This window comes from Artibeus jamaicensis, unplaced genomic scaffold, assembly GCF_021234435.1.
Source record: "Artibeus jamaicensis isolate MK-2021 breed Jamaican fruit bat unplaced genomic scaffold, CSHL_Jam_final contig_484, whole genome shotgun sequence".
Classification (NCBI taxonomy): Eukaryota; Metazoa; Chordata; class Mammalia; order Chiroptera; family Phyllostomidae; genus Artibeus; species Artibeus jamaicensis.
Genome location: NW_026521859.1, coordinates 7417824 through 7445006, shown reverse-complemented (window position 1 = coordinate 7445006; position 27183 = coordinate 7417824). Strand labels below are relative to the sequence as shown.

The 27183-nt window shown below is 40.2% G+C and overlaps 1 protein-coding gene across 2 annotated transcripts; it reads right to left on the bottom strand.

The window, feature by feature from the left end:
- Positions 1-3831: 3831 nt before the first annotated feature.
- GLYATL3 (glycine-N-acyltransferase like 3) lies at positions 3832-21994 on the bottom strand. 2 transcript variants are annotated; one of them, XM_037142549.2, is made up of 5 exons: positions 21883-21994; positions 13254-13361; positions 12395-12521; positions 8300-8426; positions 3832-5407 (listed from the first exon to the last, which is right to left on the bottom strand). In XM_037142549.2, exons 1-5 carry the CDS (start codon positions 21958-21960, stop codon positions 4981-4983), a joined length of 867 nt encoding a protein of 288 aa, XP_036998444.2. In that variant the 5' UTR covers positions 21961-21994; the 3' UTR covers positions 3832-4980. The 2 variants fall into 2 exon arrangements, with proteins under 2 accessions (XP_036998444.2, XP_053524302.1); XM_053668327.1 differs by lacking the exon at positions 21883-21994 and adding an exon at positions 21660-21808.
- Positions 21995-27183: the final 5189 nt, after the last annotated feature.

The following is a 27183-nucleotide window of genomic DNA, read 5'->3' as shown; positions in this document are numbered from 1 at the left end:
TCCTGTATGAGCCCCAACCAAGGAAGGAACCCTCAACTTAGGTGTGTGTCCTGACCGGAATGGATCATTGCTTTTACACAGAGAGGAAGGGAGAGAGAAAGGGAGAGAGAAAAATGGATTGGTTGCCCTCTTACTTGCCCAGCTTGGGCATGATACACAACCAGACCGGGGCTGGACCCGCAACCTAGGTATGTGCCCTGACCAGTAACCTTCCATTTACGGGGGGCAACGCTCCAACCAACTGAGCCACACCGGCCAGGGTCATGATTTTTTAAATCACAAGGGCAGGAGTAAGGGGGAGTGAAAAGAAGTTTACCCAGGAAGAAAATTTCACTCACCAAGTGAACAGAGTTGATACAGGGCGGGAATACACATGGTACGAGCACTGCTGAGGTCTGAGCGGGTAAAAGGAAGAGGAGAGGCTGGGAGAGGCGAGTCCCTCTTCTGTCTCATTCTGCCAGGGCAGTAAGTGTCAAAATCAGAAAAAGCAAAGGGTGTTATGGCAGTTGGGTGTTATAGTTGGGGCTAAGATTCCTACCAGAGACTGAGAAACTTGGGCTATTAGAAACTTGTTAAAAGGGAACTAGTATGTTAAGCATAGCTCTGCCTTCTGTATTTTATACTTTTATTATTTTCGTTATCCCCACTGAAATCATTTTAATGCAGCCCTGGCTGGTGTGGCTCAGTGGATTGATGAGCACGGGCCTGCAAACCAAAGGATCATGGTTTGATTCCCAGTCAGGGCACATGCCTGGGTTGCAGGCCAGTTCCCATCAGGGGACATACGAGAGGCAACCATACATTAATATTTCTCTCCCTCTCTCCTTCCCTTCCCCTCTAAAGATAAATAAATAAAATCTTTAAGAAATAATTTTAATGCAAATGTCCCAGGCTAGAAGGAAGAAACAATCTTTGCAGTTAGTGCTCTGCTATTCCATCTGCTGCTTTACTTTGAGTTTTCATTTTGCTGGAGGCTAGTGTTACTGAGGTCAGGGACAGTGGACACAGAACTTTAGGTATCGTCATGGACAACTTAAGGACATTTAACTCATAGTGATTTCCCATTCTTTCTCAAAATTCAAATCTCCAAACAAATTTGTGATTAAAAAGGCAAAATGAAGAGAATCAAAACTTGTAATATTAGATGCGATTCTGTTTTAGAGGATGTATAAATATCCTTCCAAATTGCGCTACCTTATCTTGCTACCAAAGTTTGAGCAGGTTGAATTCTCAGTTGTTCCTGTGTATTTCCCCTTAGTGGGTCTTACAGTGAATAGCCATTCTTGCTAAAATACACAGACCTGGTCACCATCCTCCCAGAGCTGAGCATGCTAATTGTATCGACTCCTTTCATCATCTCATATCCAGCTGTGACCACACCATGAAATACTGTACTTACTATCTCTTACCAGAGTCTCCTGTCTCCTTAGTAAAAGCCATTAGGCTGCTTTCAGAAGTATTTACCTCTTCCCAGTTGGATTTTAAGTGGATGGTGCATAACTTTTCTGTAACTGCTTTGCATTTCTTTGCACCTAGTATTATCACACACGTTTTCCATATCAGCAATCATGGTTTTCCAGTGTCCCATAGAGTTTCATTGAATGGCTTACCTGTATTTAATCAGTTATTAAAAATATTTAGTTCATTTTCAGTCTTCACGAACAATTTATATACTTGCTTTTATACCAGTAGGATAAATTTTGGAATTGTTAGGTCAAAATTCAGTCTCCCCTACTTTAGATTCCAGGCCTGTTTTCTGCTAATGGATATTTCACACTGCAGTGTAACTTACATACCAAAAGGTGTATAAACTATAATTGTATAGCTTAATGAGCTTTCCCAAAATGAACATATGGGTAAAACCCACCCTGGTCAAGAATGAGAATATGACAAGAAACCAGAAGCCACCAGAAGCCACAAAAGCAGGCTGTCTTCTAGTTATGGCCCTTCTGCAGGGCAGCTACCTCATGACTTCTCAGGCTGTAGATTAGTTTTGCCTGCTTTTGATCTTTATATAAAGAAAATCAGACAGTGTATATTCTTGTTTCTGGCTTCTTTTCGGTATATGTCTTTAAAATATTTGATAGCGCAACGGAAATGTTTTATTCCTTATATATTCTTGGCCTCTGTGTGATTTGACACTATTGACCATGCTCGCCTTGAAGTTTTTCTCCTTTCTCTTTGGTGACCTCCCTGCTTTCCTCTTGTCTTCCTGCTGCTGCTCCTTCTCCTATTCCAGAGCCTTCCCCTTCACTCCACCTTAAAGCCCGTCTACTTGAGTTCCAGTCCTAGGCAGATCCAGCCAAATACATGCATGCTTTGCTACAGTCTGTGTGCCTATGACCCTAAATTTACATCTCTGACACTCAAATATCCTACTTGATCTTATTATTTGTATATTTCAAAACTCAGCAACCCCAAATCAAAGGATTTCCTCTGCTCCAGTTGCCCCAGATCTGGCGCTGTTCCTGTTTTCTATCTCAGTGAAAACTACCACCGGCCGCAGGCTTCGCAACATAGAAACCTGAAGGTCGTTCTCACATGTCACTCATCACTAAGTTCTGACACCTTTTTCTCCCGGTTGCTCTAGTAAATGGTTCACTTCTCATCACCGTCATTGTCAGCATTCAAATCCAAGCTGAACTTGTATCGTCTCTTGCTTAGACTACTGCAGTAGTCTTCCAAAACTGATTTCCAAACCAATTAATACATTGCTCAAAACTCTTCACCAACTTATATATAATATTGAAGAAGTTACTTAGATCAGCATTAAATCAGACCTTGTGTTAATCTATAGCCCCTTCCTACACCTTGAGTCTTTTTCTTCTCATTGACCTCCTTATTCAGAAATTCCTCCATGCATTCTTTAAAAGGGTCAGAAACAGAGTTGAAATAGAACAATTATAGCTAACATAGTTATCTGGAAAAGTAAAAAAACAAAGTTATAGATGCCATTTGGTAGGAAAAAATCTTTCAAAACAGGAAGTACATTGCTGGGGTAGGCAAAGGTGAAAAACTCAGAGAGCAATGAGATAAAGGAATAGTTCCAAGATGCTTAAGAGGCCAATTAGCCTAATGACTAACAGTACAGGCTTCAGAGTCTCACAAACCCTGGTTCTGATCAGGACTTGGCCACCTTTAAAACCTGCATAACTTTTGGTGAGTCATAATACCTCTGAGCCAGAATTTCCACAGTAAGACAGTACCTTCTCTTTCACAGGGATTACGTTATTTATCTCTACTACTTGGCAAAGTTATCAGCACATAGTTAAACATTAAACACAAGGTAGGCATATTATTACTAGGAGGAAAATAAGGCTAGAATATTATTGCCATATAGCAGGCAGGAGTAACTCATGCTTAATGAATGCCAAAGATAATGAGCATCCTTGGGGCAGCAACTAGACCGGATTCTCCCAAGAGCTTTATGGATTCTGGTTACTTGGTGCTCTTCCCTCTGCTGCCAAGGAGCAGTTTCCAGGTAACCAGTGGCTCATGGGGACCTAAGCCTATATTCCCCAAAGAGTCTTATTTTTTATTAAAATGATGCTGTCCTTCAGCCACTTTTACTTTTCTCAGAATAAACACCTAAAATTTGGATTTCCCCTTATCTTCGTAGGTGGAATTTTGTGAACCTCTGTGGGAAAAGAAACCAGTACTTTCTACATGGCTCAGTCGACTTCCCCAGACTGGGCAGCTGCACCCATTGTGCTGGTGCCACTTTTACTGCAGCTGGAAGGACACAGCCTGAGGTCGCTGACCTCTGTCCTTGGAAGATATACATACACAAATAATTGGAACCCAAAGTTTTAAAAAAAATACAAGGATAAGACTAATAAATGCATTGATTTAATTATTAAGCATTTATATCTCCACAAAATAAATACAATTTAGTGAAAGCAAAAGAGATCAAAATCAAAATGACAACATTCTGGCTCCATCCCCAGCACTGATTATCTGCGTAATCTTGACGTCATCTGTTTTCCTTGGGCCTCATTCTTCATATGTAATGTGAGAATTAAAGTTTATTATCTTATCAAAATTCTGAGTTTATATACACATAGAACATATGAAAAAAACCTACTTATATATGTGAGTGTATGTATGTGTATATAATCATCCGTACATCCATATTCACACCTGTGTATGCATCTTAGTGTCCTACGAGAAAGCCAATTATAGAGAAGTAGGCTGGAGTAGGTGGTAGGTAAGTTCCAGTCCTACGCTGACATAATCTATTTCTAGCATTTAAAACTATCTTCATTCCTCCATCCAAGAAATAGGCCGTGGGAATTTGTTAGAAATGCAAACTCTCGGGCCCTACCCCAGACTTACTGAGTGAAGGACTGTGGGGGAGCAACTCAGCCATCTGTGTTGAGTCCCTGGCCCTGCCGGTGATTCCGAAATGCAGCAAAAGCTGAGAATCACTGTATCTGAATATTCCCAGGGAAGAAGTATAGGCTAGAGTCATTGGCGGATGTGAAGAGCTGGTGATTAAAGACGAAAAAAACAGGAGTGTCTGCAGAGTTGGGTCAGAAGCGATTGGAGCTCGGGGAGACAGCAGCCTGGGCGCAGGTGGCTGCTGCCCACTGCAGCAGGGCACTGGTCTGGTGGCCAGAGCACAGAGCAGAGGGCCGGGCAGCAGCAATGAAGCTGTGGCCACACGCTCCCGTGGTCCGTTCTCATGCTGTCACTCCTGCCACTGTGCTGAGAACTGCTACCTTCAGAACCTTTGTTCTGCAGTGGATCCTGAAGGAGGCCAATTCCCTGCTACAGCCACAGCCATCCCGGTCCCCCAGTTATTTGCTGCAGAAACTGGAGACAGACAGCGGTAAGGCCTTTCAGGCCGATCCTGTCTGTTTTCTCCTGGCCTTTTCAACAACTAAGATTCTCCTGACTCCCGTTTTAATGCTCTCTTTATTGGCAGTTAAGGAGTATGTGTATCTTCAGGGAAAGAAAGAAAACTGTCATTTCACTGGGCTAGAGGTGGCCTTGGCCGGAGAAAGCCACAGGGGTGAGAATGAGCCGATGGAAACGACAAGGCAAGAACTCGGCACGGATGCCCTTCAGGATGCTGATGGAGGCTGCGTTGTCATCCAGGACGTTGCCCTGAGACGGGAACCCCCGGCTCTGCAGCTTCCACGCCAGTGTGAGGGCCACCAGCTGGCTGTAGCCTTTCCTGCGATGCTCTGGCAGGGTGTAGCCATGGCACATGGTGGCAAACTGGTCTGTGATAGACCAAGAAACTGGGTTTCCCTTGTCATCGCGGACACACACACTGGGGAAGCAGGAGATGAGGTTGGCTATGTACCGGAGACACTGCTCGTTGCCGCCCCGCGACCACGTCCGGTTGAGTAGGTCAGCGTCAGCAACACTCAGGTGGGTTAGTCGCGGGGGAGAAGTTGTTCTAGAAGAAAATGACACCAGAAGAAATGTGAGCCCAGGATCATGAAGTCGTTATTGAACAACTTCTCTTTTTAGGCGGATTGAAACTGAGAGACCATCCCAGAGATAGGGTCCAAGAGATAAGAAGACTTTTTCAATGAATTAGATTTCATCTCTCCCCATTTACAAACAAGCTCTATGGATTCCATTTCTGAATGAAATGCCCATTTCACATTTAAGCCTTTCCTAATTTCATGCTTATTTCTTATTGTCCTCAGTATAGAGTAAGGCACGTAAAACAATTCTCAGACTCCTTCTAAGTTTTGATTCAATTGACACCTTCTTTGAAGCCTTGAAAAGAGCAGATTCTTGGGCCCCTACTTTTCTTCTTGGTTAAAAAGAGGGGTGTGCGGGGGAGAGAGAGAGAGAGAGAGAGAGAGAGAGAGATTGAGATTTTAGGGTAGACCTTCCATCTTTATGCAACCATGCCCAGAGAATGAATTGCCTAATATCACAGTCACATGCACACACTCAAAAAAGGCTAGTTCTTCCAGACCTTCCCCTAAAGGGTTTGGGAAAAGGTCTAACATCCCATGGCACTAAGATAAAGAAAAAGACAAGAATTGGTGCAGTTTCTAAGAACTACAGTGGGTTACTTGGTTGAAGCCTGTGGTGCTGGTTTAGTTCTTGAAGTCACTGATGTGGTAAGGCCGTCTCCAGTGACTGCTAAGAGACTGGCAGTGTCGTTTGGGCTGTGATCTTGTTTACAAAGCACAAGCTTGTGTTTTCTTGTCATTGGTGGTTCTGCAGTGTTAAAGCAAGCCAAGTGTTTCCATAGTTACACTAGACACTACAACCTTGCACCTGAAGGGCAAGGTACCCAAAGTAAAGAGTGTACGCTCGTGGATAATGACTTTGTTAAAGGGAAATTGTCTAATTTCCTATGCAGAAGGGAGCAATTCAAATTAAAAACTGAGTTTAAAAGGCCTGACTGGGGAGAGAGGAAATTTTAAAGTAATATCCCAGATATGACAGTAAACAGACTGTAGGAAACTTTAAAATTCTAAAGGGCAAATAGCTTGGTTTCTTGAACAAAAAGTAATGTAAGAAATATAAAAGAAAGAAACTTGAGAGATATTAATAAGTTGCAATGTATGAGCCTTATTTAAATACTTATTCAAAATAAACTGCTAACATATTACGATAATTTGGGAAATGTGATCACTAACTGGTTGTTTTGCTTTAAGAAATACTGTTAACAAAATTTTAAGGGGTTGTGCAGAAAAGAGTTAACACAGCAGGCCTGAGGCTACTATCTTTACAAAAGCCTGTTTGCCAGGTTGGCCCTTGGATGGTGTCTGGGAATTTGAAATGCGGTGGGTGTTGGGGGGGGGATGGTCCTGCCATTCTCAGAAGGGATACGAGTGGCTCACTGAGCCCAACTGTTTGTACGATCAGTGTTGGTTATGCTGCACACCTGCTTTCCTGCTGGGAGTCTAGGAAATTGGTGCACGCTAAGCAGGGGGTGCCTCCCCCAACTCCTAAGACCTGTTGTCACAACTCGCCACAGGGCACGTGAAGCTGTCCTGTGGGACTCCATTAGGACAGGACTCTGGGAGGCTTGTGCCTGATTTCCGCTAGACCTTACCCGCACCTTTTCCCTTTGCTGATTTTGGTTTGTATCTTGTCACTGGAGTAAATCACAGCGTGACTGTAGATACTGGGTCCTGTGGGTCTTCCTAGCTGGTCACTGAGCCTGTGATGGTCTCAGGGACCCCCGTCACAGAAGTGGTAGTAGTAATTTTTGAAGAATCCTTATTTTTTGGAGATACATATTAGAATGTTTAAGAATAATGGCATAATGTCTGGTAAATTTCCTTCAGAATACGCCAGGGGGTGGAGAGAGTAGTTGGGGTATGGAGGAAACAGGATAACCCATGTACTGATGGGAAGGTTCATTGCACTCCTCTCCCAACCTTTTGTAGGTGTTTGAAAACCTTCATACGAAATATAAAATAAAAACTCCCATTGCTTTATGTAACTTAAGGTGTCCACTGTTCTTTAGGTTTAGTCTTCTTTTGTTCGATAATTCTTTCAACAAATTCCATAGAAGTGAAGAAAACGAATGTTCACCGAGGTGGGTACTTTTCAGGTATCATGTTTCATTTGCTTACGAAAAACATGTAAGGAAGATATTGTAGATTAATTTTCAAAAAGAAGAAATTGATTGAGGCTCAGAAAGATTAAGCAGAAGGGAGGATAATTAGTAAATGGCAGAACAGGGACTCCAAAGTAAGAAAAAAATGCAGACATGAACTACCAAATGTTTTGAAGGACTGAATTCTGGAATCAGACTTCATGGGATTTGTTTCCTGGCCGTGCAATTTACTCCTGTGTGTTACTTCGACTGTTCAAAAAGGGAATGATAATGGTACTACTTCATAGGGTTTTAGAACGGGTTCAAATGGTAGTGTATTTAAGACATTTAGTGTCTGGCTTGTAAGACCAGGAGTCAGTTACAAACCTTCCTCCCTGAGACAACTAAACAACCCTAACAATCGCCTTGCACTCAGACAACAGAGCTTATTTAGAATTATTTGGGGAAGGAGGAAACCAAGGAATGCTTTTTCTGTGCATGCTGTGAAAATACAGGACTCCTGAGTTCATTTATTATTATGGACAAAAACACTGATTTGATTTTGCAGGAAATTATTAGCAAACACAGCAGAAAGGAAAAGCGTAAACACACACACGTCCACACACAGAGACAAACACAGAGACTCAAATTCAGTGTCCATAGGCCAAATACAAGGTACTTAAAATATTCCTTAGTGATACTAAGTACGCCAGGTACCGCTCTTTGTACTTGCACAGCAGTAATGATACCCCAAATACATAAACTAGGTCTACGTACAGGAGACTGGTGTCTGGCAGAGCTGATACAGGAGAAAAACGAACAGCCTTGAAGGAAGCGAGCTGCACATCCAGCTGCTTTGAGTTGGCAATGGCTTTGGTAACATCATATAACTCACTCTGCAGCCCTGTGCATGGGAAGACAGAATGAAACCTGTGGGCATTTTATGGGAAAACGCAAAAAGGAAATCTGTTGCAGTAGGTTAAAACTTACTATCATTAATATTGCCAGGTTGCCACCATGTATTACCCTAAGTTGTGTGTATTTATATATGAATTATTGTAACTACTCCCTATCTGATTTTCAAACTTAGTGTGGGATTTTCAAATTTTCACCATGTTGTCCGTCAAGATCATGATGGGATTTTTGGATGAGAATATCCCTTAGGGTTTTGGAATTTCTTGTAGGAATTTTGACTTTTCTGACTTCTCAGACTGATTAGGTAAGAGATATTTTATAGCTCTAAAAGTCTATACCATACAGCTGGAAGAGGAAAAAAGGCTTAGATTTATTCAGCATAGAATTCTGTCTTTAAGGACTCTCTCTTTTTAAAAGGATTTTATTTATTTATTTTTAGGGAGAGGGGAAGGGAGGGAGAAAGAGAGGGAGAGAAACATCAGTGTATGGTTGCCTTTCACATGCCCCCAACCAGGGACCGGGCCACAACCCAGGCATGTGCCCTGACTAGGAATTGAACTGGTGACCCTTTGGTTTGGAGGCTGGCACTCAATCCACTGGGCTACACCGGCCATAAGGACTCTCTTCTAGTCTCTTGGCTTAACGCTCATTATAGAAATACCAAGGTATAAACTTAGTGTTGGTGATACTTATTTACCCTGAGCTTAACTCACCTGGATCCCACTCACTTATCATAGCTTAACTTGGACATAGTCCTATGTCATCTATACATCTTTATTCAGTCCTTGTATATGAAGCACTGTGCTGGGCACTGCACCACAGTGGGACACAGGAATGGTAGTCTGTTCTGACAGAGCTTACAGCCCGGTAGGTTAGCTTCTGTTTACTTAGGACTGACTTGCTCTGCTTCTCCAAATCCGCACCTGCTCTCTCCTTCCCAGGCTGGGTCCTGATGGATTGAATCCTCTGGAAATTGACTTTCCCTCTTCCTTCCATATCTAATGGCTTGTTGTCTCTCCTTGTAAGTCACTTCCTCTTGAGGATTTACTGGAGTGGAAAGTCCTGTTGAACCCAGTCTGATATCTGAGCCTTGGCTCTTCCCTCAGAAAGTTAAGTCTAAGAAAAGATAAGTAGGTCTCCAAGTCTATGCTATTATAATTGTAGATGCCGTGGCTAGCATCCCGTATTATAACACTGAATTAGATCTAAGTAATTCAAAAAACTACCTATAGGGAAAAAAATAGGTAATGCAAAACGAAGGTATGAATGATAGGAAAAAGATTTTGTTTGAACTCAGTTAGACTGAACCAATTCTTTCTAAAAGTTATATGAATATTTCTTTAAAAACATTTAAATTATAAGATATAACATACAGACAACTGCATAAAACAAATACATAGCTTAATCAATTATTGTATATTTAACTATATAGTACTAATACCTCAAAGGAGAAATTTATTAGCCACCTTCTACTTACCACTCCCAGCCACGGTTCCTTCTCTCTCCTCCAAAGATAGTCACTGTCCTGGTTTTTATGACAATCACTTCCTTGTTTTCTTACAGTTTTATTGTCCAAGCGTGCATCCTTAAACACTACCATTTGATTTTACCTATTTTTTGTCATGCAAATCTTTTGATCCACATCTTTTATCCGTTATCTTTTCATTCCCCCACCCCCCTTAACAAATTCTTTCAGTTTATTTATTGAAGAATCCAGCTGTGCTCTGGCCAGTGGCCAGTTGTAGCATCGTCCCTACACCAAAAGGTTCGATCCCTGGTTGGGGTGCGTAGGGGAGGCAACTGATCGAGGTGTCTCTTTCACACTGATGTTTCCCTCTCTCTCTCTCTAACGAATCAATAAACATATCCTCAGACAAGGATAAGTAAGTAAATAAATAATCAGGTTGTTTGCTGGGGAGCACTTCATAGTCTGGATTTTGCTGATTATCTTCCCAGTGTTGTGGACCATGTTCTTCTGTCCATTGTATGTGTTACCACTTTTAGCAAATCATTTTCTTTCTCACAGAAGAAAGGAATTTCCACTTACTGTTCTGCCTTTATCCACCCTATCTCTTTAGAAGGGGAGGAAGTGCGGTTAGCAGTTGGCAGGCTTCTGACACTTTCAGGCTGGTGCTCAAGTAGACAAGCTCTGTCCTGCCTGTGCAGCTAACAAAAGAGCCTGGCCTCTCAGGTGAGCTGCACACTTTTTCATTTCTTGTTCTCGAGTGGCAAACACAAGAGGGTTGGCTCCTCTGAGCAGGTTAATGGGTTAACCCCGATTTAACATTATTAATGGATGGCTCTTAGATTAAAAATGGCAAAGGCATTTCTGTGCAGGGGGTGCTGTTGCTCTGGACACTCAGCACTGAAGCAGCCCCACTACCTGGTGCTTGATGGATCCAGGCAGCCCAACCAGTATCTCCAGCTAGAGGCTGTGCTGCGGCAAAAGATGCAACACATACAGCAGTCAGCAGGCTTTTGTTCCAAAGATTAAACACTTATGTAGCAGTAGATAGGCTTTTGGGAAGGGTTTGGGAATGCCATGAGAAGAGCATTTTTTGAGGTGTTCTGATTAAGAATGCTGAAGATATTGAGGACCCCTTAGAATGTATTCAATATTCTAAGCAGGTAATAGTTGTTACCACAGAAACCTATCCACCTCAGAAGCCATGGGTAATGCCTGCTGCCCTGACTCACATGCTCAGTGAGGGCCTTTACTGCTCCAGCTATAGCAGGTGCTACTAATTCACATCTGTCACCACCAAATCTTCAGCGGCAGTCAGTGAATCCATTTAAATGACTGTAATGGCTCATGGCTGTCAGCTTATCCAGCTTATCCTTTTGGAAAAAGAGTATTGCTAATTATAGGGATGTTCTCTCCGTAGAGATGGGTATAGGTGATTTGCAGGTGGCATGCACATAGCACCATCCAATGACTGTCATGATTTTTCACACCAAGAAAAAGGTGTATTTGTTTCTACATTAACATAATACTAGTTGAGAAAAATTTTCTGAATTGTCTCACTTCTGGCCACCACAACTGGGGTGACTCTGTGAAGGTGAGGGACAATTTAGAATGTCCTCTATAAGGTCTTTCTGAGCATTTGCAAATGGATTTTATACAACATCCCAAGACTATGGGTCATGAATATGCATTGGTCATTGTAGAGGGATGCAAGGTTTCTTTCTGAGAGGGCTTTAGCTGTTTGTGGCTAAAAAAAATGACCAAACTTTATATTTCTAACATGCAAATTCCTGTCTTCATGTCAAGGACTAAGAACTGATTTCACTGGAATGGCTGTAAACAGTAACTGCATTGCCTGTATGAAGCCTTCAAACATTATAAAAAGTGGAAAGAGTAAGTGGTACACGGAGGCTGAAACTAGCCACCTGAACTACCCTGATATCAGAAACCCTTAATCTGCTTCTAGCTTGGCCTAAAGTTCTTCCGCTGGCATTGTTGGCCATGAGATTGTCTCCTTGGAGTTCCAATATGTTCTTTTCTTATTAAATCATTTTAGGATATACTATGCAGATCAACTAGCTGATTATCTCTTTCTAGCATTATTTGCATCGGAAAGAAGAAAAGCTTATCTACTGACTTAGACTTAAATTAGAGTTATTTTAAAAGTGTGTAATAGCAAAGGGTTAAGAGTAATAAGAAAAATAGGCTGATACTCACTGATATCCATATTAGAGTAACAATAAAAAAACCACTTAAAATCAGCCCTATTTAAATGGTCTCTACCTACCCCCAAAGCCAAGCCTATTAGGAATAAAAATAAATGTTCTTACAAAATTTTAATACATAAATTGTAAATATATAAAATATATGAATATGCATTTGTGTATATGTGTGTGTATATATATTGTACATGTAAAAAATATATATTATTTATCTGATATATACGACAGAAAGGAGTTAATGTTGACCTAGTGTCTTGCACTTGACCTCACCTTGTATTTGAAAAACTTGGTCCCAGTTGATGACATCATGTTCTTCCAACAGCCGTCCGTAAGCTCTGACATCCTTGTAGAACACAGCGTAAGCATTAGTGTAGTGGTCCAGGTTATCTGTCTCGGCCTGGGTCAGAAGACACAATCATAACAGCATAAACACATCCTCTAGATGACTAAAATCCTAGATAGCTTAGATGCCATTAACTGTGTGTGTCTAGATGATTTCCATTAGTAAAATTAGACACCTATAAACAGTGACTAAGTGACAATGTGGTTAATGTACTGTAGTGAGGGAAAACACAGAAACTGTGGTGTCTTTGCTTATTTCTTCTAGTATTAGGGAGATTTTAAGACATCTATTTCACATATTGCTAGGATTTTATTTATTTATAAAAGTAGAAAGGGTACAATTCAATGGACCTACCTATGAGAATTAAATAGAACTCTCAGAACTTTTCTAACGTGGTCAGGGCAACACATCTTCAATCACTTGAGGCTCTCCTTGGTCTCAGAGGCAGAATGGGATGGATGCTCTCTTTTTCAAAGTTCTCACACTCATGGCCAAAGTCATCCATTATAAGGAATCATCAAACAGTTGAAAAACTAGTATGTGCAAGTTTGTATGCTTTATGTTTCTAGAGATTATTAAACACTAAAGACACACTTTATAAACACATTTAGACTAGAGGTTTTTTGTATGTCTGCTCCTCCAAAGCCAGTCACATTAGAATCTTGTGATGAAATATGCAGCTTTGTAAGCTGCTGTGTATGGCTATGGTGGTTATAATACCTTTTTACCTACTCTTTTCTTTCTAGTTAGTGCCAACTCTTATTTGTATGCCTTTCAGAACTGTACCTCTTTCTGCCGCCTAGTGATGACAGCTTTGAAGTCTGGCCATGAATCCAACACCACTTCCTTTTGAAAGGGGTTCCCACGATTTATGTTCATCACTGCTCCGTACACCTGTGACAGAGAGCCGGAGAGACAAGGGATGGCATCGCCAGCTGTTGCAGCCGCATGTTTCCCCTTCACCTCTTGTTCTGCTGTAGAGTTACGGCCACCAGAGGGGAAGTTGTACATCTATTCCCAATACACACATACAAACTCCCCTTTTGTTATTTCATCAGTGCACATGAAAACTGGTAAAAAATCTGTGAAAGCCTAGGGAAATTCTCCTTTAACTTAGTTTTCCACAGTACCAAGTAGGAAGTACTAAATCAGTAGGCTTACTAGGTGGGTGCTGGGCATGTAAATCAGCAATAAATATTATTGGATAAGTCAGAATCTCTTGTATGCATTTAGGGCATACACATCTTCTTCTTTTTTAATGACAATTTTTACTTGTTTTTGCTTGAGATTCTTTCTTTTTATTTATTTATCTTTAGAGGGGAAAGGAAGGAGAGAGGGAGAGAAATATCAATGTATGGTTGCCTCTCATGCATCCCCTGCTGAGAACTAGCCTGCAACCCAGGCATGTGCCCCGACTGGGAATCGAACTGTGGTTGTTTGGTTTGCATGCCCGTGCTCATCAATCCACTGAGCTACACCAGCCAGGGCTGCTTACACATCTTTTAAAAGTTCCACAGATGATTTTTGATGCTCAGCTGGTTTCAAAGTTTATTATCCTATCTAAAAATAACTTGTGAAATTCGCCTACTCCTTCAGCCCTGGATTACAATGAAATATCACTTGATGGTGAGGTAACACTCCCTCCCACAGAAGCCCCAAACACCTCTATTGCAGATTTGATGATATCAAGACTCTGTGAATATTCTCTGAGGGTGGTAACTATATCTTATTCATTATTACATTCATGGAGCCTGCCAGAGCTGGTCAAATGCTTTTTGACTAAATAATACTAAAGTAATATTAGAACTTTCTGTGGCCTATAAAATTTTTTCTCTACTAAGATTTCAAGATGTCCGCCCTACAAAACAACTTTTGTACATTGTGTGTGTGCTTCTAGAACAGAAAAAGTGGTGGTGATGTGGAGATCTGAGCTGTAGGCCAGTGTTTGTAGCAGCATTTTCATTATAGACAAAAACTGGAAACAACCTAAGTGTCCATAAAAAGTGAAAAATAAATCAACTGTGGCATAGTCATACTCTGGATTATAAAACAGCACACAATGTTAAGCAAAATAAGCTAGATCAGACAAATGCTTCTGTGATTCAAAACCACGTGAAACGAAATTATGATTTAGAAGTCAGGATGGTGGTTACTTTGGGGAGCAGGGAGAGCTTGTGGCTAGAAAGGAGCATGGGGTCAGGGAACAGCCTCTGAAGCGATGTTCTGTCATGGAGTGGAGGTTACATGGGTAATCACTTTGTGAAAATTCACTGAACTGTCTAAATCTGCTGTGTGTACTTTTAGTATATGTCTTACTGCAATGAAAACATTTAAATTATAAGGGCATCAGTACCTACATTTTATCTTCTTTATCATTTAATTCAAATCACTCACCTCAATGCCTAGATCATTTTCTATCTCTCTTTTGTCTTATCCAATCTGGGACCTCACTCAAATCTTCTCAAAAAGGTATTTTCCCCTATTTAATCTGGCTGATACCAACATGGACCACACTTATTGAAAATCCAAGAATTAAAGTTAACTGGCTTGTTCTGCTAATCGTTGTTTAACATGGCTTGTTTGTTAATTATTAAAAGCTAGGGATGTTGCTCTTACACATATTACAGAGCAATAAGTTTATCAAAGTGATTTCACACAAGGAAACCAAATGTCCTTATTCAAGAATGGAGCTTAAATATGATTGGAAGGCTTAAAAGGGTAAAAAGAAAAACTTTTCAATATTCAGATTAGAACCAACTGAAAGATTTTGCATTGACTGAAAACAAACTCTTGTAATAGTTATTTATCAAAGGGTGAGTGTTGGAAGGAGATGGGAAGTTGCTAGGGGAAAGAAAATAAAGATGCTGAGGAATGAGAAGTTAGAACTTGTGAACAAAATTTGGAGAGGTATTTAATTACTTTATCACTGAAGTGATATTATAAAATGCATAGTCATAAACACCAAAGAATGGAGGTGAACAACAAAACTATCATTTCTTTAGCTTTTTTGTTTTCTAAAGGACAGAGTCTAACTGAAGGCATACTTTGAAAGCATTGTCAGATAACGAGACCCAGGCACCACACAACAGAGCAATAACTGCAGAAGGATGAGGAGACCTCGGGGTAAAGAGACTCTGTGTGGAAGATGAGGAATTGGGAGTACCACGCTAAGGAGCTACCAAAGAGAAGATCATTTGAAAAGGTATACATTTACGTCTGTTTTATTTCTTCAATTCTTATTTCAACTAGTGTAGTGAGAGGCAAGCATTTCAACAAACACTCAGTTTGGAAACTAAAAACCTGGGTTTGAATCTGGACTCAAGCATGCAGAGATGGCAAACTGACTTAGTACCATCATCTAAAAAATTATAAATATCTGCCTACTCTGAGGCATTAATATTACAGAGGTATTAATATTCATCTTTATGAAGGTCAAATGAGATAGTATGAAAGATATTTTTAAAAATTATACATGCAGAACCCTGTCATGGTGTGGGAGGCCAGAAGAGGGCTCACGGATAGATGTGTTTAGAGATAAAAGAGCCTACTAGAGTTCTGGCCAAGATGGAGGCGTAGGTAGAAACCCTTTGCTTCCTTGCACAACCAAAAGGAGGATAACAAGCAATCTAAAATCAATAAACAACCAAAAACACCAGAAAATCAAACTGCATGGAACTCCGACAACCAAGGAATTAAAGCAAAAGTCAACCAAAACAACCAGTCCAGTAAGAACCTGTGGAGAGGCGGCAGACCAGAACAACCAGACTGGCAGCGCAGCAAAGAGGGCTGCCCTGCCCTGGTGAATGCCTAAGGCCTTGCTCCTGACAACTTAGCAGGTATGCAAAGACAAAGAAATACGGCCCAAATGAAAGAACAGAGTGAAGCCTCAGAAAGAGAACTAAGCAATGAGGAGACAGCCAACCTATCTGATGGAGAATTTAAAGCCCTGGTAATCAAAATGCTCACAGAACTGATTGAGCTTGGTCGAAAAATGAAAGAACAAATGAAAGATACCCAAAATGAAACAAAGCAAAATACTCAGGGAATCAACAGTGACAAGAAGGAAACCAGGATTCAAAGCAACGATTTGGAACAAGGGGAAGAAATAAATATCCAACTGGATCAGAACAAAGAAACAAGAATTCAAAAAAATTAAGAGAGGTTGGAGATTCTCTGGGACAACCTGAAACATTCCAATATCTGAATTATAGGGGTGCCAGAAAGAGAAGAATAGCAGCAAGAAATTGAAAATTTATTTGAACAAATAATGAAGGAAAATTTCCCCAATCTGGTGAAGGAAATGGACTTCCAGAAAGTTCAGGAAGCCCAGATAGTCCCAAAGAAGTTGGGCCCAAAGAGGAACACACCAAAGCATGTCATCATTAAGTTACCCAAGATTAAAGATAAAGAGAGAATCCGAAAAGCAGCAAGAGAAAAGGAGACAAAGGAGTTCCCATAAGGCTATCAGCTGATTTCTCCAAAGAAACCTTGCAGGCAAGAAAGGGCTGCACAGAAGGATTCCAAGTCAAGAAAGGCAAGGACCTATATCCAAGATTACTCTATCCAGCAAAGCTTTCATTTGCAATGGAAAGGCAGATAAAGCACTTCTCAGATAAAATTAAGTTAAAGGAGTTCATTATCACCAAGCTGTTATTATACGAAATGTTAAAGGGACTTACCTAAGAAAAAGAAGATAAAAAATATGAACAATAAAATAACTACAAACTCACAACTATTAACAAATGAACTGAAAAGAAAAGAAAAACAATGAAAACAAAAACTAAGCAAACAATCAGGACAGGAAAAAAAACAGAAATGGACATCACACAGAGGGAGGTCAGTGTGGAGGGGGAAGGGTGAGATGGGGAAAAAGGTACAAGGAAGAAGAAGCAAAATTAGTAGGCATAGAAGACAGGGAAAGATAAAAAATGGCATAGGAAACAGAGGACTCAAAGAACTTATATGTACAACCCATGGATGTGAACTAAGAGGGTGGAATGCTGGAGGGTTGGAGGGTGTGGGGTGAAGAGGGAATAAAGAAAAAAAAAGGAAAAAAAAAGAAAAAAGTTAGACATACTATTCAGATTAAGTCAACTAATCTGAATTTAGAATGCTTTAAAAATAAGATTTGGACAGATAGGGAATTAATAAGTAATTATGTTACAAAGCATCCAGTGACCAATTAACAACAGTTGACCGAGTAAGTATTATGAGCAAAACCCCATATCAAGCACTGTAGGAGGAAAAAAAGGAAAAACAATCCAACATCTAAACCTAGGCACCTGGTAGCAGGGTTGCTGTGAGGAAACCAATGGAAGTGAAATCAAAGGAACTAAGAGTTGACTCTGTTTCACTTGCTGTTTCACCTTCTTTGAGCTTCAGTTTATGAATTTATAAAATGGGTTAATAAAAATCTTACATGGTTGTTGGAAAGATAAAAAAATTGAAATTCTTTGTATGCTAAAGAACTATGTAAATATAACAGTTATAACTCAATGGTCCATCATTTGTCTTTAAAAAAAATCTGTCTTATATTACAGAAAATCTTTGGTGTATTTACTTTAAAAATATGTTTATTGATTTTAGAGAGATAGGAAGGGAGATTGAAAGAGAGAAATATCGATATGAGAACATCCATTGGCTGCCTTCCATATGCCATCCAACCAGGGATCAAACCTGCAACCCAGGTATGTGCCCTGACTGGAATCAAATCCCCAGCCTTTTGGTGCTTGGGATGACGCTCCAACCGACTGAGCCACACTGGCCCGGGCCCATCATTTGTCTTGACGATAATGATATCTTTCGTGACCCTGTTAAGGTCACTGAAACCTTTTTAGTTCTTTCTGGCTTAAGAGTCAAACACACTGGAGAAATGTGGCTGATCATCTCATTGCACTTGTTGAAGAAAAGAGGCTGCACATTAACCCTACAAGCTCAGGGGAGGTCTGCATGGAAGTCTTGTAAATTGGGACACTGAAATGAATCCCTAGGCTGGTCTGAAATGAAAACTTATTAACTAAAAGCAGTTTATGGCTGGTAAAGCCATGTATCCTAGGCTGGTATTTTTCCCTAACAAAGGTCAGTCTTCACCTTAACTAAGCCTGTCTATTCTCTTTTTGCAACGTGCCTGATACACATGACTTGGTAATGACAAAGTACTGATAATTTCTCTTTTCCCAGCCCCTACGAGCACAAGCACCAGTCACCACTCCAGAGGCCACAACTCCCTGCATTGTCATTATTATTGTGTTAACTGCTGACTGTTAAACTATCACAGACCTACTTGTGTAAAAGAAATATTTCTATCATTTTACTTTTTATCCAGTCTCAGAGGTTTTCCCACTTTGTTTTCTCCTGTTTCCATAATCTATCACCAATGGATTTCATGTAATCCCCTTGTGCCTTCTCCTTTGACTGTACACTCCTTTGTAGTGTACAAAATACGGTGCAAAAATTGCCGTTTGCCGGAGCATTTTCTCAACTCATTGAGGTTTTGCTTCCTGGCAATTGTCAGTTTGGCTCAAATAAACTCACAAAAATTCTCTACAGGTTTGAATGGTTCTTATATTGACACATTTATTCACCTGGTTGCCAGCATTTAAAATGGGAAAATTTACATCAGGTTGTCCATTTGGTACTTTTCAGCCATATGATTCCAAGTTATCACCCTCAGTTTCTCTACCCCATGGAGTTGAAGCACAATCAGTAAGGCAAGATGACTACATTTAATCAATCCAGTACAGTGCACTAGGGCTTTGTTTATATAATTTTTGTTCAAATTTTAGTGTAAATAACGATCCAAGGTGTTAAAAACACAGGTCTCTGTCTTCAGAAACTGATTCATTACATCTCTTGTAGGTTATGAGCAACTGCCCACTTTGGCAAACCGACATTGTTGGGCTGTCTCTTTGCTCAAGAAACTCAGTCCTCAGAGATAGTTTTAGTGCATGCTACATTTTTTTCTCCGAGTGCTCAATATATTTCCAATCTGACTTTTGGCCAAGATGGAGCCGTAGGTAGACACACTGTGCCTCCTCACACAACCAAAAGGACAACAACAAATTTAAAAACAAAAAACAACAAGGACTGACAGAAAATTGAACAGTAAGGAAGTTCAATGACTAAGAAGTTGAAGAAACATTCATTCAGACCAGTAGGAGGGGTGGAGATGGGCAGCCGGGTGGACTGTACTTGCAGCAAGGCAGTGGCCGGCAGAATGAGCAGTCCCACATTTGTGTGCGGATAAACCAGGAGGAACAACTGGGGAGTGAGACAGACTGGGTTCCAGCGCGGGGAAATAAAGCCTCAAATCTCTGATTGAAAACTCCTGGGAAGGGTTGAGGTGGCAGTGGGGGAAACCCCCAGCCTCACAGAAGAGTTTGTTGGAGAGACCCACAGGGTCCTAGAATGTACACAAGTCCACCCATCTGGGAATCAGTACCAGAAGGGCCCAATTTGCTTGTGGTAAGTGGAGGAAGTGACCGAAATTCGGCAGAGAGCGGAGCAAGTGCTATTTTTCCCTCTCGGACCCCTCCCCCACACACAGCGTCACAATGCAGTAACATGGGTTACCCTGCCCTGGTGAACATCTAAGGCTCTGTCCTTTACTATGTAGTAGGTGCACCAAGACAAAAAAAAGTGGCCCAAATGAAAGAATACATTAAAGCTCCAGAAAAAATACAATTAAGCGAATAAGAGATAGCCAACCTATCAGATACATGGTTCAAAACACTGGTTATCAGGATGCTCCAGGAACTCACTGGATACTTCAACAACATAAAAAAGACCCAGGCAGCAATGAAGGTTGCATTATGTGAAGTAAAGAAAAATCTACAAGGAACCAACAATGATGGGAAGGAAACTGGGACTCAAATCAATGGTGTGAAGGAAGCCAGAAGGAAGAAAGAAACATTCAACCAGAACAGAATGAAGAAACAAGAATTCAAAAAAAAAAAAATGAGGAGAGGCTTAGGAACCTCTGAGACATCTTTAAATGTTCCACATCCAAATCATAGGGGGCCCAGAAGGAAAAGAGGAAGAGCAAGAAATTGAAAACTTTTTTAAAGAAATAATGAAGGAGAACTTTCCTAATCTGGCAAAGGAAATAGACTTTCAGGAAGTCTAAGAAGCTCAGAGAGTCCCAAAGAAGTTAGACCCAAAGAGGAACACACCGAGGCACATCATCATTAAGTTACCCAAGGTTAAAGATAGGGAGAGAATCTTAAAAGCATCAAGAGCATAGGAGATAGTTACCTACAAAGGAGTGCCCATAAGACTGTCTGATTTCTCAAAAGAAACCTTGCAGGCAAGGAGGGGCTGGAAAGAAGTATTCCAAGTCATGAAAGTCAAGGACCTACATCCAAGATTGCTCTATCCAACAAAGCTTTCATTTAGAATGGAAGGCCAGATAAAGTGCTTCTCAGATAAGGCTGAGTTGAAGGAGTTCATTATCACCAAGCCCTTATTATATAAAATGTTAAGGAGACTTATCTAAGAAAAAGATAAAAAATATAATCAGTAAAATGACCACAAACTCACAGCTATTAAAAAACTGAACCTAAAAAACAAAAAACAAAAAAACTAAGCAAACAACAAGAACAGGAACAGAACCACAGAAATGGAGATCACATAGAGGGTTATTAGTGGGTTAGGGGAGAGAGAAAATGGTAGCTATTCTGTAGCTACCATTTATGCTACTTATATATCTCTGTAGCATGAATGGTGCGTACAAAATAGACGAGGGGAGGTTAAGAATAGTATAGGATATGTAGAAGCCAAAGAATTTATATGTACAATCATGGACATGAACTAAAGGGAGGGGGTGTGCAGGGTGGAGAGGAATAAAGGGGGAAAAGTGGAACAACTGTAATAGCATAATCAATAAAATATATTTAAAAAATATATATTTCTAATCTTAAACTTAGTTGTAATCTATGATTGATGTCATCCACAGTAACTCTGAGTTATCAGCAAGCCCTCGTGGACTTTTAGAAGACCAGCAAAGCCACTAAAAACACTTCAAAAATAGATTTTGAAATAAACATAAAAAAAAGATAACAACCCCTGAACTTCAGTTCCGTTATGTACATAGGTCATGTTCTTACCAACAATGCCACCAGTCCATAACCTTCTGCCATTTAAAAACATTTACATATCAAATTTACCTTAAGAAATAATCTAATCCAGCATTACCTAAAATTTCCTTGGGGCCATCTAGAGTAACTGTCAAGAAAGTAGTTCTCAGGGCCATATCTGCAGTCCCTTGAATCAGTCTCCAGCAGGTGGGGACCAGAAAGCTGTGTGTTTAACAAGTGCCCCAGAGTTTTATCATCAGAAACCTCTTGGAAACAGACCCCAATCTGACGTTACTTTCATAGATTAATACAATAAGGAAACAAAACTTTAAATGTAGTACCTTGAGTGATTCAGGAAAGTGACTCTTCAGCATGTTTTCAAGGGTCAGTAATTTGGTAGAACAGTTTAGTACCAACATCTTCTCCAGAGCTCCCAGCAATTCCAAACCTAATTAGAAACTTGAAGATATATTTAACTGTTGCCAGTTAATATTTCACCCAGGAAAACCCTTATAGGCTGCAATTCTGAATGCCATGGCCCCCTGCGAAGAGGGAAGGAGGAGGAGGATAGGGAAGAACTGGGATGGGTAAATCAGAGAACACATTGAAGTGGAAAGTGTTAGCGACCTATTTCTGGAAAGACGTTGAGTGTCTATACTGGGTTAAGTCTTCCTCTTAGACACACTCATTGTGCTCTAACTCCTCCTGCAGGATCCACTAGCATTGTAAATGTACATTTATTTGTGTTTTCCTTGACTGAAGTCTTTCTGAACTAGACTGTGAGAGGCATGAAGGAAGGGCTCATGTCTGTTTTGTGTTCCACTGCCTCCTCAGCACCTTCTGCAGGGCCTGGCACATAGTAAGGGGCATTCTAAGTTGTTGAATGGCTGATATGAAGTGCAGAGTAAGAATCTTCACAGTGTGGGACAAAGATTGAGGCCTTGAGTGGTTTAGGTTGGGTGGTTATGAGGAACAATTTGGAGAGAAACAGCTATTAACATATGGAAGATGAAGAATCATGTGTGAGCAAAGGATGGGGCTCATTTTAGTCAGGTAAAATTAGGGAATAACAACAAAACCCTACATGCAGTATACAACTTCATCCATTTTGATGCAATTATATTTCTGCATTTGTGGGCTCCATCTCCTCTGCTCTTTTTCCCCCAAGAAAATATTTCCCCCAACATTCCAATCAGGTCTTGACTAAATTAAAGAAAAAACACATTTCCCCCCTTATATTCAGTGTAGCAGAGCTGTTCCACCTAATCTGCCCAGCCAGGCACTAGGATGGCCAAGGTCACTCAGCTGGACACAGGAATCTGGTGCTTCTGGATTGCGGTGGATTACTCCTTCACCACACACTTTCCAGACAGAGCTACTCAATTTCCCTGTGTGGAATCTCCGTATGGCTTTAATACTCAGTGTTTGATCGTGATTTACTTAAAATCCACTGTAAAACTTTATTGTTTATTTTATGTGAGTCTGAACTCATGGTTCTGATGACCAAGCTGTATAGGCTCCAGTTCAAGGAGTGGGCCCCTTGAGGTGTCTGTATCATCAGCAGGAGTCGGCAGAGAAGTAAGGATCAAGGCAGCAACAGGAAATCAGATGGACCCTATTCCTCAGAGTCTGGGCCTCAGTAGACACTTTGAAAAGATCCAGTTTTCAGAGTTCAGGTTGAACAAAGAAAGGTGCGGTGTAGCCATGATCTCTTCCCCCTTGCATTTGCTGAAAATTTCACTCACTCACATTACTGCTAAAGAAAACTTAAAATTCTTAGGAGATCCTCATGTTAAACACATTAACTTATTCTAATTCAGTATCTTTTAGGAGAAAATGAAATAAAAGTATTTAAAAGAGAAGTTAATCATGTATTAGGTTGGCCAAAAAGTCTGTTTGGTTTTTTTCCATAAAATAAAAGATACGGTTTTCACGTTCACCAGTGACTTTATTGGTTTGGATATTTTGAGTATGTTGGCTATCTCCCATGTGGTAGAACACTGATTGTTCTCAATTAATGTCTCGATTTGACTGCTGTCAGCTTCTGCTGGTCTACCTGACCGTGGAACATTGTCTAGTGAGAAATCTCAGCATGAAACTTCGCAAACCACGTTTGGCATGTTCTATCAGTTACAGCACCTTCTCCGTACACTGCACAAGTCTTTTCTTTTTTTTTCATTTCAGTTGCATTTTTACCTTTCTTGAAGTAATAAATCATAATATGCTTAAAATGTTCCATATTTTCTTCTATCTTCACTGCTAAAATGGCTACCCCCAAATTCACCACTTTTCCTAAGTTTTTAAAAAATGCTTGTTGATATGACAGCTGTCATAATACAATGTAACAATATGATCTCAAATGAAGTTAAAGACAACTAAGTGCTACTAGAGCCATTTTATAGAAAAAAAACATGAGCTTTTGGGCCAATCCAATATCTAGAGATCTTTTTATGTCTCAAAACACAGCACAGTAGCTAGTACAAAGAGGAAGAATTCTGAGTATGTGTTGATGATTTGCTTATTTATTGCCTGATTTGTTCCCAAAAGGACCTAAAATTACTTACAGAGATAGGTAAAATATATCAAGAAAAATTCAGTTTAGATTAAAATTCAGGCAGGGGCAAAAGCAACATGGAGGCAAGGATGAGGTCAGCAGGCGGAGTTGCATAGAGAACATCCCTATGCTCAGTTGGTCCTCTTCATACGTAGATTCCATATTTGTAAATTCGCCTGTTTGCTAACGTATTTGGATCTCCCCAAATCAGCAGGGACAGTGCTTTTGCAGTCATTTGTGATCATGTGCAGGGCAGTGAAAAATCGGAGTCTCTCATTAGCCCACATTTTCAGCTAATGCTGAAAAAGGTGACTTTTCGTTCCAGTTCTCATACTGTCAAGAGGTCCTTTATACAGTCTATTTGGTGCTAAGGATTTTCTTTCTTACTGATTTTTTTGCTTTTTGTTGGTGACTTTATGTTTAAAATGGCCCCCAAGCACAGTGCTAAAGGACTGGTGTTCCTAATTGGACAAAAAAGCTATAATGTATCTTGTGGAGAAGATACGTGGAGAAGATAAGGTTCCTTCAGGCATGCATTATAATGCTTTTGACTGTGAGTTCAATGATAATAAATCAACAATATATATTAAGTCACGTGTCCTTAAACAGAGATATACACTCAACAAGCTATGTGTTCATCTGCTGAAAACAATGCAGTGGCCAGAGGTTTGTACGACCCTAATAACTCTGCCTATATTTTCCATGGGAGCAATGGTTCGAGATTCAGTAAGACAGTGTTGTTCCTGTGAGTTTATTCAGTATGAGGACCGTGAATAATGAAAATGAACTACTTTCACTCTAAGCTTTTCTAGCAGCTAACATGAAGAGACATAACCATGGTGAGTTACATGATTCTGTTTCCCATATCCTTGTGGACTTCACTGTAGTGTTTGCTGGACTTTTCACTGCTATCTGTAAATGAAGCTCACTTCTCTAGCTTCTAAATATTCAAAATCCTCCTTGCCTTTAATCCCCCTGGCTTTGATATACCTTTTGACTCGGGCTGAGCAGTTATTTCAACTCACAAATGACTCAGGGTAGCATATATTGAGGGCATCAAAATCAGGGGTATTTCTCCTGGGGGCTCACACAGAGAGAAGATGCTATAATTAATAAACAACACTAGAGAATCCTCTCAGCAAACCGTGATGAATGTCATAAGGATTTTCTTTTATTAAATGAAGACATAATTTTTAAAGACCACAAGCAGAATACAGAAATTCTCGTAGGTGAGGAAAATATTTTTTTACACATTATTGTATTATATTAGAAAGTCAGAATATCAATCCTCAGCACTGAATTATAAATTCCCTGTAATTAATTGTGTTCTAGAATTGGAACGTAAATGTTTGTAAATCCTTTAGCCGAAATGTTATCAACACACTCACTACCTGAAGCCTTTGTGAAGGAAAATTACTGTGCTCATGTAACTTTAAGAAACCGAAGTTTCTTTGGGGAGGTGTCCATCAGCACCCAGCAAGCACCTGAAATATTTTATTAATATGAACTAGACAATGACAGCACCATAGTATCCTGAGAGACTCTTCTGATAAGTAAATAAAACAGAAGGTCTCTGTTTTTATGGTGTAATACACCATTTGCAATACAATGGTGGATTTTTTTTAATGAGAAAAGAAAGTTTATTTTTTTAAGCACTGCAATCCAATGCCAGTAATTATTCTTTCAGATGACAGATTTTCTGCTTAGAAAGATTCCTGTCTTATCTATTTCTCTAGTCGTGTCCACATCATAATGCAAAAACTTTTATATTTTATTATGCTTATTTTCCCCATATCAAAATTTAAGAGTAAAAAAAACCAAACACACACACACAAAAACCCAAACAAAACACCTTTTCCTCTGAACCTAATTAAATTTATTTTTCCTATACAATGTTGAATTTCATCTCTTCTCTATTTCCCCCATTTGTTCTTGCATTATAACTGATGATTTGAAATGTATTATTTTAATGAAGAAATGCTTACCTGCTTTTGTAAGTCTAGGCTGAAACTGAGGTAGGTCTTTTCACTGTGTAAGCAGCAGCTCTTTCTTCTAAAGTGGTGAGTTTAGTCCTCAAGCCTACTTCCCTAATTAGTCCTTAGTGGAAAGAGAGGGAGGGGGTAGAATACCTGTAGAAGGGGAGGAGTTTCTGATGTCAGGTGAAACGTATCACCAATACAGGACAAGAATTTCCACTCCATCTCTTCCTTTCTGTTACATTTAGTCTTATAGTATAAACACCAGTGAATACCGATTTTGATTTGTAGATGAACATTTTCTAGACACAAATCTATCTGTCTGTCAGGATCTCATGGAAGAGAATAAAAAGAAATAGGATCCAGGCAAATGGGGTGGAATAAAATAACATAGATCTTGACCCTTTATGTATTTGGATCTCTTCTGAAGAGAATGGTTTTGCTGCTCTAAATTTCCAAAAGAGGGTAATGTCTAAAGAGGATGCTTGTAAAATTGGGAGTATTTTTGAGAGTTTTAATTCTTTTACCTATTCTTTTAAGTGAGAAGGCATTCAGAGTTTACTTGCTTCTGTCCAACTGCGGCAAGCTCCAACACCACGTAAGCACTTACGCGGGAATCGCAACACAATACACAATACCTGAATATTCAGACAGTACACTGCATGTATGTTTTACAGACGTGTGGCGCGTGCTTCAGTATGAATGTAGTCATATGGGAGGATACTGTTTACCGCTGTATGTCTCACACAGTCACGTTCAAATGAAGGGGTGGGTCAGGACACTTTTTAAAAATACTTTATTTTTAGAGAGATGGGAAGGGAAGGGAAAGTGAGGGAGAGAAACATCAATGTGACAGAGAAACATCAATCAGTTGCCTCTCCTACCGCCCTGACTGTGGACCAAACCTACAACCCACACACGTGCCCTGACCCTGACTGAGAATCAAACCAGTGACCTTTTGCTGTGCTTTGTGGTCCAACAAACTAAGCCATACCGCTCTGAGCAGGTTAGGGGATTCTTTACCTAAAGATGCTGGTTGTAAGTAACATAGTAGTTGAGCGCCGAGCAGAGGGGGCAGGAAGCTGAGCGGGACCAGGAGCTGGGTGGGCACC

Excerpts from the sequence above, each read along its gene's own strand:
- GLYATL3 (XM_037142549.2), bottom strand. The coding sequence starts at position 21,960 with ATGTTGGTACTAAACTGTTCTACCAAATTACTGACCCTTGAAAACATG. Across the intron at positions 12,522-13,253 it reads TCACTAGGCGGCAGAAAGAG|GCCGAGACAGATAACCTGGA; the intron begins GTACAGTTCTGA and ends CTTCTGACCCAG. Across the intron at positions 8,427-12,394 it reads CCAAGTTTTTCAAATACAAG|GGCTGCAGAGTGAGTTATAT; the intron begins GTGAGGTCAAGT and ends TCCCATGCACAG.